Genomic DNA, 18,835 nt, shown 5'->3' on the forward strand with positions numbered 1-18,835 from the left:
TTCTATCATTGTAAATGTATATAGTTTGTAGATATCTGAGAAAATAACTCTCTACCTTCAACTTAAGCTTTGATTGTAGAAGGCAGATAAACCAAAATGTTTCCAGAATACATGTTGGCGTAATTATATTCTTTTAATAAATGGTTATTTAATATAAATAAATAAATACATATATAAGAAATTATAGACTTCATTTTAAATAAATATACTTTGAGAAAGTATTTATAACACTATATTCAAGTACATTTATCATTTTGTTTGTAAATTAAAAAAAATATTGAATTATCATTTATTACACATAAAAAAAAAGTTTGAATGAGACTATTACGTTCTAAGCATACCAATTTGATTAATTGTATTTATTTTAATAGAAACTTTTTACAAACTATCTTATAATTTGTACTAAAACTGTTGATAAAAAGTTCTATGATATTTTAATATAAACTTTAGGGTTAAAGTAAAAATTCATAAATCATGAGTCTTGATCTATAGTCTTTGCAAAAAAAAATATGTAAGTGTTAATTTAGCATATCAAAGCACACATGTAATCACAGTATCACACCAATGGACATGTGTTATAGTATTATTAATAATAATAAGATATGACAGGTTTTTAATACTGTTGATAATTAAATATAAATATTAGTAATTTCAAATACACATTATTTGTTTACACGTTTTTACAAAAACTTTAATCATCAATTAAAGTATTAATAGTGTTCAACTAAACAACAAACTTGTATTAAACTTAAGCATAGAGAAAAATAAACTAGACAAAACTATCTATTAGTTAGGACTTGTTGATGATGATGGAATTGCTATGGTATATGGACATGTTGTAGCAAGCATTGCTTGAGGTAATCCTAAAGTTTCATTAGTTTCTTTTAATTTTCTTTGGTCTCTAATTTTTAACATTTCTTCTTTAAGCTTATTTAGTATAGCAAAATTTGGTTGATTTACAGCAGCTTTACTCTGGAGCTGAGTGATTTCTTGTTCTTCTTGTTTTTTTTCTTTAGCATTCTTAATACTCCGGTTACCGTAAAGCCGTAACAACGAACCCCAATTATCAATATGTGGATGTAATAAGCCTAGTATCACTTGAGAAGCTTTTTGTTTGCCATCCCTTTTATTTTTACAAGCAACGGAAGCTGTGTGTTTACCAACCATCATTGTACATTGATTTAACATCCTACGGCGATTGTTCAATTTATATTCAATACCTATTTCACATTCACCAAAATTTCTTTGCAAACACACTAATAACATAGCATACGGACTAGGTTCTGTGGTTTTAGCACAGAATTCAGTAATTCTAGGGTCGGTGACTTTAATTTGGTCAAATATCACAGGATCACGTTGGTTTTTGATATCTGAATCTATTTTATTTTTCATTTCAGGTATAAGTATATCTAAAGTGGCTTGAGCAGCATTAAGTTTTGCTTGCTTCTTACTATTACCCAAACCAACACCATATTGAACATCATTAAGCACAACAGTTGCAGAATAAGGTGTTTCTGTATTTTCAAGTTCTTTAAACTCATACCAAGGTTGGGTTTTCAATGCCTGTTGTAAATATTCATGTAATATGCTCACATAACTTTTACCATTTGGATTCATTATCCATTCTCGACGACGATTACACCGTTTATCGTGGTCCTCAGTTTGAACTGGAAATGATATCAATTTAGTACTATCTGGAAGCGAGGGTCTTTCTTTGGTATTTTTTAGTGTGCATCTAGAAATTTCAGTTTTTATATTTTGTTCTTTCGGTATTTTGCTTGAAGCTTTCACTTCTTTAACCTTGAACCTGAAAAATAAGTATAATTAAAATTCATTAGATAAAAATTAAATTATTAAATTCGGAACAATAATTGTATGTTTATTAAAACAAGTAAAAAGTATGAATTTACTTAAAAAGTGATTGACAATATTCCCGTAACTCCTCGTGTGTTAAAGACTCTTTAATAATATTTTCCTGGGCAGTTTCCACTTTGGCATTTGGTATAATCATATCACCAAGTTTACTAACCTGAAAATCAGGTTCATTTTTTATAATTTCTTTATTCTCAAGACCTTTTTGATATTGTAAACAACTAATTGCTGATAATGGAGCTAAATGTGATTTAGGATCACCAGGTCCCAAAAAATAAGGTCTTGATAATGTTACAACTCTACTTTTCTTGTGTAAATAAATAGGCATGCCACTTTTATGAGTTGCTTCAATCCAATTTTCAGGCAAAATATCAAAATGATTTTTACACACTTCTTCTAACACAATTTTTTCATATTCTTTAAAGTCATCTGGAGTAACAGCTTTCTTTTTAAGTTCGCTATTAGTTTTATGTTTGTCTCTATATGCTTTATCTAGTAAATCATATAATTCATCATTATCTATACCTATGGATTTATAAGTTTTAGTCAATTTTTCTTCGTCATTGTTAAAATCATCGGCACCACCACCAACATTTTTGACAGACTCACCATCAGTTTTTTCACTGCCAATAATCTTAGAATTTGTTTCATTTATTACATACTTTTCTAATTCAAATTCGCCATCTGAAATAGGTACATAATCTTCACTTTCACTATCTTCATATTTATTAACATTATAGTCATCATCATCAGATGCTTCAGAAGATACAGCAGTTTGATTAATGTTCAAATTTTGATTTTTGTGATCAAAATAATGGCCCATTTCAATTTCATCATAATTTTGACTACTTTCGTCAATTGAAATATCTCTATCAAATGATTGTCCATTTATATCAGATATTTTGGTTTTTTTTCTAGGAAAACGATCTAAGCTCTCATCAGAATCAGAATCAACTCGACGATTTGCAGGTAGCATATTCAAAATTTTAGTCTGAAACAAAAATTAACAAAATCCATTTATTTATTTTTCAAAAGTATACATTTTTCATTACATTTTTTTTACTTAATAAAATATCATAAAATAGAGAAATTGTGATTCTGTGGTTAATATGATTAATACTAACGTGTATTTGTTGTATATTGACTATGTTTTCTTGTAGATCTACTATTAAATTTAAAAAATAAATATCTCTTCAAGAGTCAACGAAAATAGAATAAAATCTACCTACCTATACCTATATGATTTAATAACTAATAATTAAACTTATATTGAATATTTCAAATAAAAATATTTTCAAAATAGTCAGTGTTGGGTAGGTGGTAACGTAATTACTATCATAGCAAAAAATGTTGGGCTTATTAACAGGCTTCAACATACCTATTGACGAAAAATCAATACAGTGTCACAGTGAAAATATAGTTTTGAAATTGAACTATAGACTCGGCCTAGCCTTAGAAGCTGAGTGCGGACTGTTGCAACAATTCAACTTGCAGTTGCACTCGCAGCAGTGTTTGACTAATGCACAGTGCACAGGTATGAAGTGAGTAGACGTAGTGAGTACTGAGTAGTGACTAGTGACACCTTAATCATGACAGAGAGACTGTGAGAACACTGAGAAGTCTTCAACATGATAACATCGTCTTGAACTCGTGAGTAGTGATTATTGACCATGATTAAAGATAGTATGCCAGTAGGCAGAATGGTCGCCCGGGACATGACTAAGAGATATCTCTAATCTTCATGATTGTGAAACACTGTGAAAGTGATAAATGTTATCAGTGTTATAAAAATCACGTGTTTGAGACGAAAGCGTCGTAAACGTATTAACTATGACTTGTGTATGTCTATGATTTTTGGTACATTTTTATTATTTTAACTGACTGTACATACAATTATCATCTCAAAATGACCAATATAGACTTCATTGCAACGTTTCAAAAGTTAACTGTGAATCCATTAAACTATCTAGAGTAAGATTGATTAATTAATTATTCAATATTTTTAATTTATGACATTATTTTATAAGTATTAATAATAAATGTCGTACATTTTGTTTCAGTGTGCAAACCAATTTTACTGAAGAGACAACTAATTTGTTAAAACAACTGTATGATACTACTAAGAGTGTCGAAACAAAAACTGACAATACCAATGATGACACTTTACCTGAGCTAATAGTCAAAGATTTTGATGAAGAACAAATTTGGCAAGAGCTGGAATTACAAAACTCAGCACGATTAAAACTTTTGGAAAATACTATACAGGGATTCACAAAAAGTGATTTGATTTACCTTGATGAATCTAATAGTAAGTACATCTTTTCTAATCATTATTAATTTTAAAACTAAACATCTATTTATTATTTTTAACCAAAATATTAAACTATATAAGGTAATACCATAGGTAGAACTATTTTACACCTGATTATACTAATGTAAACTATTGCCAAATTAACAATGTTCAAATGTATCTGCTTTTAATTATTTCTGATTTAATTTAACATTTTTATTGCAGATACTTATAAAAAAAAAAATGTTAAAGGTACAAATGATGAAAAAAATCAAATCAAAAGTAAGTATTTAGTGTTAACCAGTACTTAATATTTTGTTATATTAATATAAATACCATTATAATTATAATTGTAATAGGTGGTCCAAAACTTGTTTATTTTTAACCCTATTATCTGGGAATATTTCGAAGAAAACAGTTTTATAATTCTTACGATTATTCTTTGTTTTCATAGCTGTATACCTCGAAATGATTGTTGTAATCTATAAGTAAACTTTAAATTATTTTTAATAATAAATTTAATATGATTTGTTTAGAGAACATATTGAATTAAATAATAAAACAGATTTAATTGTAATTTAATTACATTTTTTAAATTTATAATTTCAAAAATTTGCATAAGGTTTAATTTTTATTGTTTTAGAATTAAATAAAAATAGCACTGAATTAATGTCAGACAAATATGAAGGTAAGTAATAAATTATAATATAGTATAATACCTATAGTTTACTTAGTTAAAAATTAAAAACCATAATTTAAAATGTATCTATTATTGTTTTTAATATATTATTAACAACATAGTAAGCTCTTGAGTATCTACAGAATAGTGTGGCACTGGAGAAGTGCAAATACAGATAAGGGAATTCTGTGACTAACCCCCAAGAACAAATTGAAACAAAATTGCTATTATTTGTATAAAATAATTATATTGTGCAATATTAAATGGTATCTAAAGAAAATTAGATGATTGCACGTTGTATTTTTTTTATCAATTCATATAATATATGTATACTTAACATTTACATTTATTTTTCACAAATACATTAGTACACAACAATTCACAAAAGAAGAATAGATGGTGGTATTTAAACTGTACCGTGCTTAACGAGGACAAATTATTTTTCACAAATACATTATATATAATATATAAACACCATTTTAAGCACTGTACATAGTTCCACAGAAGACTACAAATAATCGAAAGTTAACTAGCCTGTATTATATTTTTAAACAAATCGTAGCATCATCAAATACTTTGCCCTTGCTTAAAAATAATGTAATGTGTATGTATTTAAGACTCTGAAGATGATGATGAAGACAATGACGATAATGAAGATGAAGAAACCGATATAGATCATGTAGAAAGTGAAGATGTGGATAATATTTCTGACTTAGAAGAGGCAGAACCTTTTAATACTAAAAAAAGTAAATATAAAAACAATTATATTATTTATGTTTAATAATATGATATTAATATTAAATTTATTTTTTTTTGACTAACTGTTTTAGAATATTACTATAAATCAACTGAAAATATTGTTTTTAGTGTTGTTGTCTTTTGCACTTTGTTTTTTTTTACATATTTGATTAGTTTTCATTATTGAATTATTTAAGTAGAGCAGGGATTCCATAACGCAGTCTCACGGCACAAGAGTGTGCCATATAATTGTTGTCTTATGTTTAGCTTGTGTAAAATACAAATTTAAATTTAAAAGTTATACGTAAATATACACCATAAATATTTATGCGGAATGACTAGGTATTGACTGTGCTTTACTTGTTTGTATCTTCAAAAAATAGTATGGATTTAATTCTGTGTGTATGCTGTGAAAATATATAAAAGATTAAAGAAGTTGGGAACCCCTGAGATAGAGCTTTTAATTGTTTTAACCACTATTTCAATATTCAATTTTTAACTTAATAAACCAGAATATTTCTAGGAAAAAATAATGACCATTTTACAAATCAATATTAAGTAATAACTTAAACCTTAAATACTTACAGAAAAACAATTTCATACTAAAATTTATTTTATAATACTTTACGAAGATAAATCTTTAATAATGTATTTATTCTTATAATGATCAGTGTTTAAAAAGTCAATAGTCGATGATGAATTTTTCAAATTGTCTGAAATGGAAAACTTCTTACTATCAGAGGAAAAACTGGAGACTGCCAAAGATAAACCAAAATCCCTAGGTGGCGATGTTGATATGTTTCAAGACTTACAATCTGAAAATGAAGTAATGATGATTAAATATTAAGTTTATTTTACTTTCAAAATGTTTGCACATTTCATTTAAAACTATTTTGTCAAACAATAACTGTGTTTTATAGTACAGTGAAAACTCTTTACAACGAAAAACTCTATATAACGTAAACATTACATAATAATGGTTGGTTTGCTATATAACCCATTAGACAATTCATTCTCTATAACGTATTAGTCACTCTCAATAACGAAACAATATTTTATGTTTCATAATACAATTTACGTGTTATCGTATCTATTACATATATAAACTATAAAAATAATCGGCAATAATGCCGAAATTTCCAAGAACGATTACATTCTTTCATTATTTGTAAAAATAATGATGTGTTTGATATATAATATTACATAGGTACCTTTATGCATAAATAATTAAAATTTTGTTTTTTTTTAAACCCTCTCTATTACGAAAACTCTCTATAACGAAAAAAATCTCTTGGTCCCTTCAGATTCGTTATAAAGAGTTTTGACTGTATTATTTTGTGTATTATAAGCCTCAAAGAATGTTCTGTAATTATCATATACTTATTAAATTTACAGGAAGAAAATAATTTTGGTCCTATGTATCAAGAATTCTTCGGGGAACAAACAAATGTTACTGAAAAAACAACCAAACCAAAAAAAAGCGTAAGATTTGAAATGGATGATTTAAAAAATGAAAATAATGAAGAAGACACAAATGAACCTAATGAAGACAACAACGAACATTTGTCAACTCTAGAAATGAGATCAGAACGAATTAATAAACGTATTGCAAGATTGGAAGAAGAAGCTGTATCTGATAATAAACCTTGGGCTTTGAAGGGTGAAGTTACAGCTAAAGACCGTCCTCAAAATTCTCTATTAGAAGAGGCTGTTGAATTTGATGTCTGTACTCGTCCAGGTAAAATATAACAAAAAATAAAATTGGTTGATTGCTTTAAAGAATTTAATGTTAACTAAATAAAATATATGAATTTTATATTAACTAATAAATTAATATTTAGCACCAATTATTACTGAAGAAACTACTGTAAAATTGGAAGACATCATTCTACAAAGAATAAAGGATAAAGCCTGGGATGATGTAGAACGAAAAATAAAACAAACTAATGCACCTCAAGAATTTAAAAAACAGTTGGTTTTAAACCAAGAGAAGAGTAAAGAAAGCTTATCCCAAATTTATGAAAAAGTAGTTTTTGGTATTTTTTGATTAGTACTTGCTTATTAAAATTAATATATATTATTTTAGGAATTTATCAAACAAAGAGAAGCAGCTGATCCAGAAAATAAAAATAAACCTGAAGAAGATCCCAAAGAGCATAAAGAAATTGATTTAATGATTAAAGAACTATTTAGAAAATTAGACGCACTTACAAACTATCATTATACTCCTAAACAGGTTAAACAATTTTTTTTATTATTTTATTACATTTTATAACAAAGTAAAATCTTGCTGACAAAAATCAGTTTTTCATGGAATTGAGTTTAAATGATTTTTCAGTTATATTGTCTTGCCACACGACAGGTGCCTTTACAGTGAATAACATGTCTATAAATGTCAACTAATACTTAAATGTGATTAAGTTACTTTTTTTTTAATAGGCCATTCCTGATTTAAAAATTGTTAATAACTTACCAGCTATATTAATGGAAGAAGTAGCTCCAATTGCTACAACTGATGCCTCATTATTAGCACCGGAAGAAATACAAAGTATGTCTATTATTTTTTGATTAATTTCTGTCATTCTTGTGTGAATATTTAATTTCTCAACCTAACCTAACAAATTTTAGGAAAATTCAAAGCACCAGTTCTTGGCAAAGAAGAACGTACTAGTACAGACAAAAAACGTGAACGTCGGAAAAAAAAGCATTTGCAACATAAGAAACGTATAACAAAAGAATCTAACCTCAAGGAAATGGAAAAAAATGGTGTTAAACTTAAGAATAATAAAGATAGTACACAAAAAGAACTGAAACGGTTAACAAGTAGTGGACATCAAATTAAAGAAGTAAGCATGAAATACCAATTCAAAGTTAATAGTATCTTGTGTTTATATATTTATGATTGATTTCAGTTAAAATCTCTGGATGACAAGAGTATGAAAACATCTAAAGATTTCTTTTCCAGACTTCAGGATCAGGCAAGAAATGAAATTGATGGAAAGAAAAGAATTATGAAACAAAGTAATAGAAATAGCTCCAAAAAATTTAAAAAGTGATCAACACTTGGTTTTTTGTACTATTTTAATATACTTTTAAAAACTTATAATATTTTACAAATGATAAGGTTTCGTGGAAAATAAATTTATTTGACAAAAAAATATATCATAAGTTTAATTCTTTTAAAGAAAATGTTGATGTTTGAGTTTTTGTCAACATCAGTTGACTAATTTATATTTGAACAAACGGGTACATAATTATAATTTATAATATATACATAAAAAATATTACAAGTATATGTATCACTTTTTAATATCAATTGGTCTTAATCACAAAAAAAATAATTAGTTTTATAATTTTTTTGTTTTAATCTATTGAGGTTTTATCAAACATAATCTCTAACTATGCTTTGCCAATTTTTTGTTTTTCCTTTTCTAAAGTTTTTGCTTTAGCTCTTTCATACAATGGTACCAACTTTCCATCTTTGGCTAATAGCTTCAATATTTCCACAATTAATGGTAAATAATTATGTTTACGCCGGGCATTTTCAATTTTGTATCGTTTCATTTTGTCTTCCTCATCCGCAATTTTCATGCGGATTTTAGTTTCTTCAGAAATTTTGGTTGCTTCATCCTAATTTAATTTTAAAAAACCAATATATTAATGCTCATCTTATAGATTAATACAATTTTAAACGTACCAATTCTTCGGTTTTCAGACACAATAGTCGTTGTTCCAAAATTAATTTCCTATCGGATACTACTGCCATCAAGTTAAAATGAACTTCTCCTTCCTTATATCTAAAATATGAATAAAACAGATAAAAATTATGAAGACATTTTTTAGAGATCTAAAATATTTTTACTTATTTATTCTTTTTTCAATAAATGGTTTCGCAGCTTCAACCCAATCTGTATTGGGTTTTATTAATCCTAAGTCGATTGGACCTTCTTTCAATCCATCTAATTCATAAAGACGACCTTCAATAGGCACAATTGCGACAAAATGATAAGCCTCATCATCTTTTGATTTTGGCTTAGCAATATCATCAAATTCAAAAATAGAATTGCTCCTAAGACAAGATATCAATAAATATTTTATAATAAAACAAACCATTTTATATAATACCTTCCAAAAGAATTATGCACTGAGCGAATTTTTTGTGAATTACTTAAGGCCAAACCTTTCATATTAGCGTCAAACTTTTGAGAAAACTCTTTGAATTCGCTAAGGGTAGTGCCAAGGTCAATATCTGGATGCCGACAATTAAATAATACACTTAAAATTGCTTGTGTAGCACAAGCATTATTAATAACCTAATAATAAAAACAATCACATTAGTATGATATAACATACAGCATAAATTATTTAAGTAAACATTTTATTTAATAATAATCTTAAAAACAAATTGGAAATTACAAAGATTAAAAAATTATAAACATATAAAGTATTTTAATGAAATGCTTCTTTTCTTAGTTATTAATGGTAAATTAATAAAAATAAAATATAAAATATACAACAAATGTACCAATGTAAAAAGAACCCAGATTAAAGCAAAAGAATAATAATTATGTGACACTAACCTGTTTAGCAAAGAATAACTTTTCAATTCTCGAATCTCTGACAATTGGTCCATCAGGTTGGTCTTCTCCTATCCACCGGAAGAGGAATATTAAACCGTGTACAGGCCTAAATAGTGGTAAGAACAATAATATAACATAGTAGGTATTTTGTATGGAGTATCAACTTTTGACATGATTTTGATAGACAGTAAAAAACCTAGAGGCTCACTTGATTGCGTCAAACAAACTGCTGTCCAGTGTCCATAATTCTTCGACTTGAGCTCCAGTCACGCCTGAAATAAAAGACGCGCGAATGAGTTGATAACATGGTGAAAAATAGGCCAACACAAGATGCTGAGACTACTACTCAACAGATCCCTTACCAAGTTCACGAATCAGTTCCGTAAACACGCCGGGATCGCTTTCGATTAAGCACCAACCCACGGAATCAGACATCGCGGCAGTTGGCTGGTAATTCGTCTGGTCGTGAACGTTATGAGTTGCTGTTTAATAAAGAAAAAATAAACCGAATAGCCAAAACTCGACAATGCATTGCAATCAGTGTTTCTGCGACGGTGTCATTTGGAGTATACATAAATCAACCAAATACCGACGCAGTACGCATCAATAATAAGCAATAATTATAGAAAAAAAACAAAATAATAACAATATAAACGAAACGTACCGTACAGAGTGCAACGATCCAGATTCGAAATAATACAAAATATTACTTAAAACCCCAATGACGAAGAATGTCTCCCGGTCAAATCTAAACAATAATAACAAAAAATTATTATTTATTAGTTATTACTATTATTATGGCGTGTATAATTGTGTACAAAATAAATGCTTACCAGTCATCAGCCAGAAGTTAGTAACGAGAACCAGACTACTGAGTCGGGGTGTGCCGTCACCACCACAGCTGATATATAAACATATATGTTATATCTATTCTGTGATAGTGACCCACAGCAGCTGATCTGATATATTAGATATATGCAGAGATTTTAAATAACTTTAAATCATAGACATAATAATAATATATTTTTATCAAGATTTTCAAGAAGAAAAATTCGATACGTATCGATATTCGATACGAAATAGTTACGTACCACCTCGTATCGGAGTACGTATCGCTTGTAAATTAATTGCACGTGTAACATCTTGAACGCTCAAAATTGACCCGATACGTACCGATACACTCCAAATTCTTTCTTGAAAATCATGGATGTCCATGCTATTTAAAATCTCTGGATATAAGTCAAATTAATGTCAATGGCACAGACTAAGTATATCTTAGTCCGTGGTCAATGGTTAGCACGAATCAAAATATATATTAATTCGTGATGGTTAGTGATTGATAGTTTAGTGATAACTGATAAGAACATTTTGCCCACGGAAATTATAGCACGGCTTTAGATAGAATGTGGGCTATAGATACTAGCACAGATTATATTAAAATAATAATAATATAGTTAAAAATTAAATAATATAATATATAATATATAATTTAATATAATCTGTGATACTAGTATATTTTACCTAACATTTAAATAAATATTTAAAAAGCATAAAATTAAATGGTATTACTTATTAATTTTACTTCCGTGTTTTAATCGGTAATCTGTTGAAAACATAGAGTAAGAAAAGTTGAAAAGTTCAGATTAATTTATTTATAGTCGGACAATAAGTCCAAATATATAAATAATTCTATTAAATTTGCATTTTATATTTTATATTATTATTTATTATGCATATAAGTATATACATACAATATTATTTATAGGTATTTCAAAGTGGTTTTAAGCTGAAAATGCAACTAAAAACTACCATAGTTAGGTACCTAGTGGCTAGTAGTCAGTAGGTACCTATATATATATATCTTTCTCATGTTTACCTCGCCTGTATGTCTGCAGTTTATCTACTAGCAAGCGTAGTCATGGGTGCCATGTTTTCCAATTTTCATGGGGTGCTTAAAATTCAAAAATTATTTAACTTATAAACAAAATAAAAAAAAAAATTAAACAAAGCATTTTATGATTTGTTAACTCGTATTAAAACTGTATACAAATTCATAAAATTAATTATAACTATCATAGGTATATTACATTTTTTAATACCCACAGTAAGTCAAAATTAATATAAACATACTAAATATGCTAAATTTGCTTAAAAAATGTTTGATTAATTAAAACCGGTCTAGTTATTACAAATTTACAACTAATACTACTATACTAGCCACTATTTAATATTTTTGCTCAAAATATAATATACTCAAGGCGACGAGACGGTGAGCGGTGGTTCATCATTTTTAAATTCTTTGATTTACAATTGTCAATTTTCAACTACGTATTGAAAATTTGTTTGTTGTTGATTAACATAAATATAATAAGCATTAATATTTAATATGATTAAAATCTTTAATATATAATTGCAGTTTAGTTAACATGCGATTTTTTTCAATTTTTTTTTCTAAACCTAACTAAATCAACTTTTTAAAAATGATGATACTAAAAAACAATTTGTGAAAAACTTAAGTTTTTGTGTTAAAACGATTTGAAATTCTAGAATTCCGAGATTTTGAATTTTTGTGGAAGGGGGGTTGGATTATATAGTTTGACTGTTTAAGAACGATGAAGCAATTAGAATTTATCTTCGAACTTAGATCGAACTTAGTTTCAAAGTTATAGCCTTTTGAAGTTAATGTGTTTCCGTTTTTACACATAATCTTGAATAAGCTTAAACAAATTTTAATTTTTTTCTTCATAACTTATGTAAATTAACTGTTTTGGGGGGCTTCCAGGACCTCCTTGGACCTCAAGTTTAGCGACCGGATCCGGCAGGCGTAGGGAGCGACTACTTGACATAGGTAACTTAACTTTGCCCCTATAACAGGTTATAAGTAACCTGTTACTTGTTAGGTTAGGTTAGCATGTTATGTATGCTTAAGAGAACGTTATACCGCTTATTTTCAACGGTAAAAACATGTCCACGCAAAACAATCATAAATGCACTAAAAAGTGGTTTTAGAGTTAAAATACCTATGATGAAATTTATAGAGAACAATATTTCCAAGAAAATGTCATATCCGTTTTATAAAAAAGTAATTAGTAAAAAAGATACAGCTAATTAAAAAACGTAAAATATGTATATTTTTTATTTTAATTTGTAAGTTATATACTAGAAATATTAAAAAACGCATATGATGTTTTCTCCAAAATGTTGTTTTCTTTCGATTTTGTTATAGTTGTTTTTTCTCTACACATACCCAACCCTTCCCCCGGCCCCGCAGGTATTGCACCCCCCCCCACCCATTATACAACACGACTAAAATAAAAAAAAATAAAAACATAAATTAGGTAATTAAAAATGATTATTTATGTTTATATTTCTTTCTTTATATTTATATTTCTGTACATGTATTATACATATACAAATATACAACATACATTTACTGCACATACAAATACAATACATTTTTATTATAAAAATAATTATATATTGAATATTTATGTTTTATTTATTTATTTATAGGTGCAGAGCAGCCCATGATATGAACCAAGGGGTGCTCGGACATCGTAGCACCCCAAAGTCGGCGCTCATGAGCGTAGTATACCTACAAGCGATGATCAATATTATCAACACGATTATTATAAATGTATATGTATATAGATTTAGATTCTAGGTAATATATAGGTGTAAATGTGTAATCAAGGTAGATATATATATCCATGTAGAAATCCAACAGTAAGTTGGATGTAATCACAGATTTCTTTATCGATAGTAGTGAATTGTGGAAGTCTATGGGTGTGATATACATTTACCTTATCGATATAATCGATTTCATGACTCATGAGGGACGTCCCGGTAGTGAATTGTAAATTAAATTTGTCACTTAGTCAGTGTATCACGATTCGCGAGACGTTTAGTCGAGATGAAGGCTATTCTAATAAAAGGAAATAAAATATTGTTTTTAATGATATGCACATACGGTTCATCATAAACTCGTTTCGAATATTCGGTGAAAATGATTTAATACAATTTCAAAAAAATTTCCGGCAATTCTAGTAACTTCCAATAGAAAGCTTAAAAAGTTTAAAAAATGCATTTTTAGTACAACAAGTTTAAAAACATTTAATTAAATTACAAAAATCCATATGAAATAAATAATAATAATTGAGTTTGTCCATTCGCATGATGAGAATCGCATGCTACCATTATGCTGGTGATATGACGTATAGACATATAGTCGAAAAAGCCAAGTTGATGTTTAAACATGCTTTAATATCGTCATAAAACCATCTTGTTTGTCAGAACTTATTATTCAAATGATTGGGCAATGTAAAAAGACAAACGACTCTTACTTTATGACAGTGGTCCGAGATCGAATGAGCGAATAATTATTTTTTCATTGGACGAATAGGGTTAGTTGATTTGTCAGAGGCAGATACGAGGTTCTGAGATGTAAACTTTAAAGTGGGTCCTTAATTTTTGTTCAGTTATATTTTATTAGAATTAAAATTTATGATTCTGTATGCATGAATTCTCAATAAATGTTCCAGAAACAAAGTTTATCCCGACCCTAAGATAATGAACATGGATTTCGAACAAACTTTAACCCAAGCAGCAAAAGCCACTATTGTTGACTATTGAATAATAATAATACAAAGTTGTTTTTATCATTTGTGCTAAAGCAAAAGCTCACATAGAAAATTACTAGCGTTAGCTGTTAGGATTAATAAATGTATATAATAATGAGAACGTCTTTAGTCATTATTGTATAATATGGTCGATGGCTTGCTTTTTTTGACTGTACAAAAAGTGATTGAAGGTATGAAGTATTTGAAATCAATTCATACACTTGATAAATGATAATACAGATATAATTGACTATTTTGATGCAAATATTTTATGTTATTGGAACATACAGAAAATTAGAGATTTCAAAATTCAGACCATTGTATCCACCTGAAATGGACCGTACATGATGAGACTACATTATTAGTACATTACACTCCAGGTTCCAGATACCGTACAAATAATATTTGCGAAAGCTGAAACAATAGGTTCACGCAATTAGTCGGGCCTAATCATAACTCATAAAACAATTTGAAAGCTAATTATCAAATTCCGAGAGGAAGTGGAGATAGTTGAAGCAAAAATAGCATTACATGACATGGGGCTAGGGACTCGTAAGAAAAAAACACGGTTTAGAAAAAAAAAGTGTAATAATAAAATATATTAGGTATATGCACAAAAATTACTAAGAAGCAGTGCTGAAAAACGCTTCTAAAAAAATCGATATACCTTTATACAGGGTGTTTCTGAAGTGTGTGAGGTAATTGGTATACGCATACTCACTGTGATGCCACAATGAAGATTTTTTTGGAATTTTTTTTCTAACTTCAAAATCTGGGTTTTTTAAATATTATTTTGAGAATATTATCTTGAATGTAAAAATAAACACTCTAGTCGTATTTTTTGCAAAATTCTCATACGAATCGAGATATCACATCATTTTTGCGCTTGTCGCGCGTTTTTCACGCTCGAATCGCCAACTAAAAAAAAGTCGTGCAACACATCGATTTGTATGAGAATACTGCAAGATAATCAGTGGTGATAATTATTTGTTGTCATTGATAATACACGATTAATTAACACATTGTTTTACATTGTCGACTAATAAAAAATATGAAATAATAACAAAATTAGGGTTAACAGAGTTTTAAATACGATCAAATTTTACTAGCATACATTTGTGTCATACCTTTATTAAATAACTTTTAACTTTATAAAGTTATAATAGTTAGAGATAAAAGGAACTACCCATTTGTGTGTTTATACTGAAATTCCAATTTTTGGATATCATAGTATCTAACATAATTACTTTGACTCGATAAGATAAACATTTTATTTTATACTATTATCATTACTTACGTTCTGCCTAGAACCTAGCTGCAAGATTTCTATTTCCATCAGCTAAACCTAGTCACAATTAATAAACAAATAAATAGTTTGTTTCGTACAACATGTCGGTAACGACAACTTAAAATAGTTACACGGGTATATCTTGTGATAAAGTAAAATAACTAAAGTTTTTAATAAAATAAATCACCAATGGGTGATGTTAGTTAAATACTTAAACTAATTAATTAAATTAACTAGTACTTATCCAACATAAAAACCATGTCTGCATATTCAATGTTTGTGTACACCATTGCGCAAAAATCAAAATCAAAATTTAAATTAAAAACTTTAAATCTTAAAATTAAATATTAATATTTTAAATGTCGTTCAATGACAAATATTGGACTGAGCTCTAATCAGACCAACTAATGTTCATCATGTACTCTGTAAGGAGTACGGTCAATTCAATATTAACGATAAAAGTATAATATTAGATTCACTAATAAATAATAATAGGTAGTATAAAATAAAATGTTTATCTTATCGAGTCAAAGTAATTATGTTAGGTACTATGATATCCAAAAACTGGAATTTCAGTATAAACACACAAATAAGTAGTTTTTTTAACTCTAACTATTATAACTTTATAAAGTTAAAAGTTATTTAATAAAGGTATGACACAAATGTATGCTAGTAAAATTTGACTTTCTAGTCCGTTTCGCTTGGCCACTTGCCCAACCACAGACTGAACACGAGTGAGCAAACAGTGCCCGCCCATGTCTATTACATAGGCTTTCAGTGGTCGTTTGTCGGTGGCTGATCTTCAAACTCGTCCTGCGGATTTTGATCATATGCAGTGTTTGTGGCTGCTGCAACTTGCAAGTGTCACTGCATGCCATATTTTAAATTCATCGGCGTCAAGCTCATCCTTTATCTCCGGCGACTGATCAGCTTTCGGCTGCATATATAACTATAGCATACCGCGCCAAGCCGTCGTCGCAAAGGCCCAATGAGAACGTGATCCGGTCATCACAAAGGTCCACGTCCTCCCCCCCCCCCCGATAGGCCAAATGGCATCCCGGTCCGACGACCGACAGTCCACCGCTAGTCCTCTCGTTGTCCTTCTTGTAGTATGTCTCTTCAAGTGACACTCCAAAAAAAACAAGTTAAGCCTGAGTTAATATAACCTAATATTTAACAGATGTTCCAGAAAATAATTCAAAACTAAAAATTGAAACAGATTTTTATATTTCCTAATGTATTTTTGCTTTTATACAATATAATTATTATACCTTACATAGTTACGTCATAAGACATAACCCCGCGTAATTGTGCAAATTTAATAATACCGATTGCTATAATAAAAGTGGTGGTGATGGTCCCAGAGGTCGTTCATTTGTTAAATTTGAATAATTTGGCATCATGGGATGGTAGAAATCTCTGTTGGGTTTGTAATTTATTTTTTTCCACTTGAATAGCTTCCTTCTATTATATATACATAAATTCATGCAATATTTGTGACAGTAATTTACAATAAATAACTTTGTTTGAATATAATTTAAAATTGAAGCAAGTATAATCAATATCATAGTAATCATTTTAATAATAATAGTAAGTATTAACAAGTTTATCTTTTTTTCAACTAATTTTAACTTCCTCTTTTTCTTGAGTACTTCACACTTCTGTTTTAAATTATCGCGCCAATTTATCCATTTTTTTTCATACTGTAAATGCTGAACCTAATAATACAAAATTACATCAGTATATATTTAAGTAAAACGTCAATAAACGATTAAATGTTTTTTACTTTATCTGCATGGTTTTTGTTTTAGTTATTACATATTATTTAATATTTATGGTTAAAATGCAATTTACAACGCCCCTCATAGATTTCAAATTTTTTTTGTTAGATATGTTTTTCACCGCTGATTTCGAAACAATTTGAATTTTTTGCTGAAATCATTATTTTGGAAAAAATGTCGAAATTCGTGAGGGGCGTGGTAAAGTGCATTTGGTCCAGTGACTAGTGAGGCTGAGGCGCCACCTCGCTTGTAATTTTTAGAAATTAAAAAATATTTATCTACTTTACATAAGTTCTATTTTTTATTTAATTCGTAGACTTTAATTTAAAATATTCAACATATATAAGACATTACATGCTTTAGAATTTAGATGATCAAAAAAGTGGAATGTAAATTTTTTTTGTTCAAGACTTGCACGAAAAGTGAGAATGGCCGTGCTTCGCAGTTCGCACTGGCTACCACAGACGTGGGTTGTTTATGGTCAATGGTTCGTGGTCTGTGGTTGCTGCTTATCAATTATAACAAGCATCAAAATTAAAGGATTTTAGAGATTATTTGATGTTCGTGGTTTTAAGCCATTATATAATAGGCAATAGCTCTAATATGGCTGTTTAAATAATTAAATGTTTAATACTACTGCACACCACCACCGCTAAAGTCCGTGATCTGGTAAATACATGGGCGTAGGTAAGGGGGGGGGGTTTGGGTGCTCAAACACCCCTCGAAATTAAATAAAACAAGCTTTTTGTGAATTTGTTCGAGAATATTATTAACTCGCATATTATTTAGGATTTAGACAAAAACCTCCTCCGAAAATATTTCCTACCTACGCCCGTGGGTAAATACATAGACTTTATACTAGTAAATAAAAATAGTATAATATATTATCTAGGCTCTCTAGTATAACTAGTATAAGGCCTTTAGTATCATGACTAAATAAATTATTTAGTCATGTTTAGTATTAGGTCTATGAGTATAATAGTATAAA

At 28.6% G+C, this 18,835-nt stretch overlaps 3 protein-coding genes across 4 annotated transcripts; 1 reads left to right on the plus strand and 2 right to left on the minus strand.

The window, feature by feature from the left end:
* Positions 1-324: 324 nt before the first annotated feature.
* On the minus strand, positions 325-3,560 carry LOC111040976 (microprocessor complex subunit DGCR8-like). Of its 2 annotated transcripts, XM_022325081.1 has the most exons (4): positions 3,251-3,560; positions 2,482-2,863; positions 1,911-2,397; positions 325-1,807 (listed from the first exon to the last, which is right to left on the minus strand). In XM_022325081.1, the coding sequence occupies exons 2-4, from the start codon at positions 2,846-2,848 to the stop codon at positions 787-789; spliced, it is 1,875 nt and encodes a 624-aa protein (XP_022180773.1). In that variant the 5' UTR covers positions 2,849-2,863; positions 3,251-3,560; the 3' UTR covers positions 325-786. The 2 variants fall into 2 exon arrangements, with proteins under 2 accessions (XP_022180773.1, XP_022180772.1); XM_022325080.1 differs by having other exon boundaries at positions 1,911-2,863.
* A 108-nt stretch (positions 3,561-3,668) lies between these two features.
* LOC111040977 (U3 small nucleolar ribonucleoprotein protein MPP10) lies at positions 3,669-8,870 on the plus strand. The gene is made up of 12 exons (XM_022325082.1): positions 3,669-3,843; positions 3,933-4,180; positions 4,388-4,444; positions 4,806-4,850; positions 5,459-5,587; positions 6,251-6,405; positions 6,975-7,317; positions 7,421-7,605; positions 7,666-7,815; positions 8,019-8,127; positions 8,208-8,425; positions 8,492-8,870. Exons 1-12 carry the CDS (start codon positions 3,779-3,781, stop codon positions 8,633-8,635), a joined length of 1,848 nt encoding a protein of 615 aa, XP_022180774.1. The 5' UTR covers positions 3,669-3,778; the 3' UTR covers positions 8,636-8,870.
* LOC111040978 (ubiquitin carboxyl-terminal hydrolase isozyme L5) lies at positions 8,735-11,011 on the minus strand. The gene is made up of 9 exons (XM_022325083.1): positions 10,993-11,011; positions 10,824-10,907; positions 10,522-10,641; positions 10,368-10,431; positions 10,160-10,265; positions 9,705-9,892; positions 9,442-9,648; positions 9,277-9,376; positions 8,735-9,209 (listed from the first exon to the last, which is right to left on the minus strand). The coding sequence occupies exons 3-9, from the start codon at positions 10,592-10,594 to the stop codon at positions 8,979-8,981; spliced, it is 969 nt and encodes a 322-aa protein (XP_022180775.1). The 5' UTR covers positions 10,595-10,641; positions 10,824-10,907; positions 10,993-11,011; the 3' UTR covers positions 8,735-8,978.
* Positions 11,012-18,835: the final 7,824 nt, after the last annotated feature.

The sequence above is a fragment of the Myzus persicae genome, unplaced genomic scaffold, assembly GCF_001856785.1.
Source record: "Myzus persicae strain clone G006 unplaced genomic scaffold, MPER_G0061.0, whole genome shotgun sequence".
NCBI lineage: Eukaryota > Metazoa > Arthropoda > Insecta > Hemiptera > Aphididae > Myzus > Myzus persicae.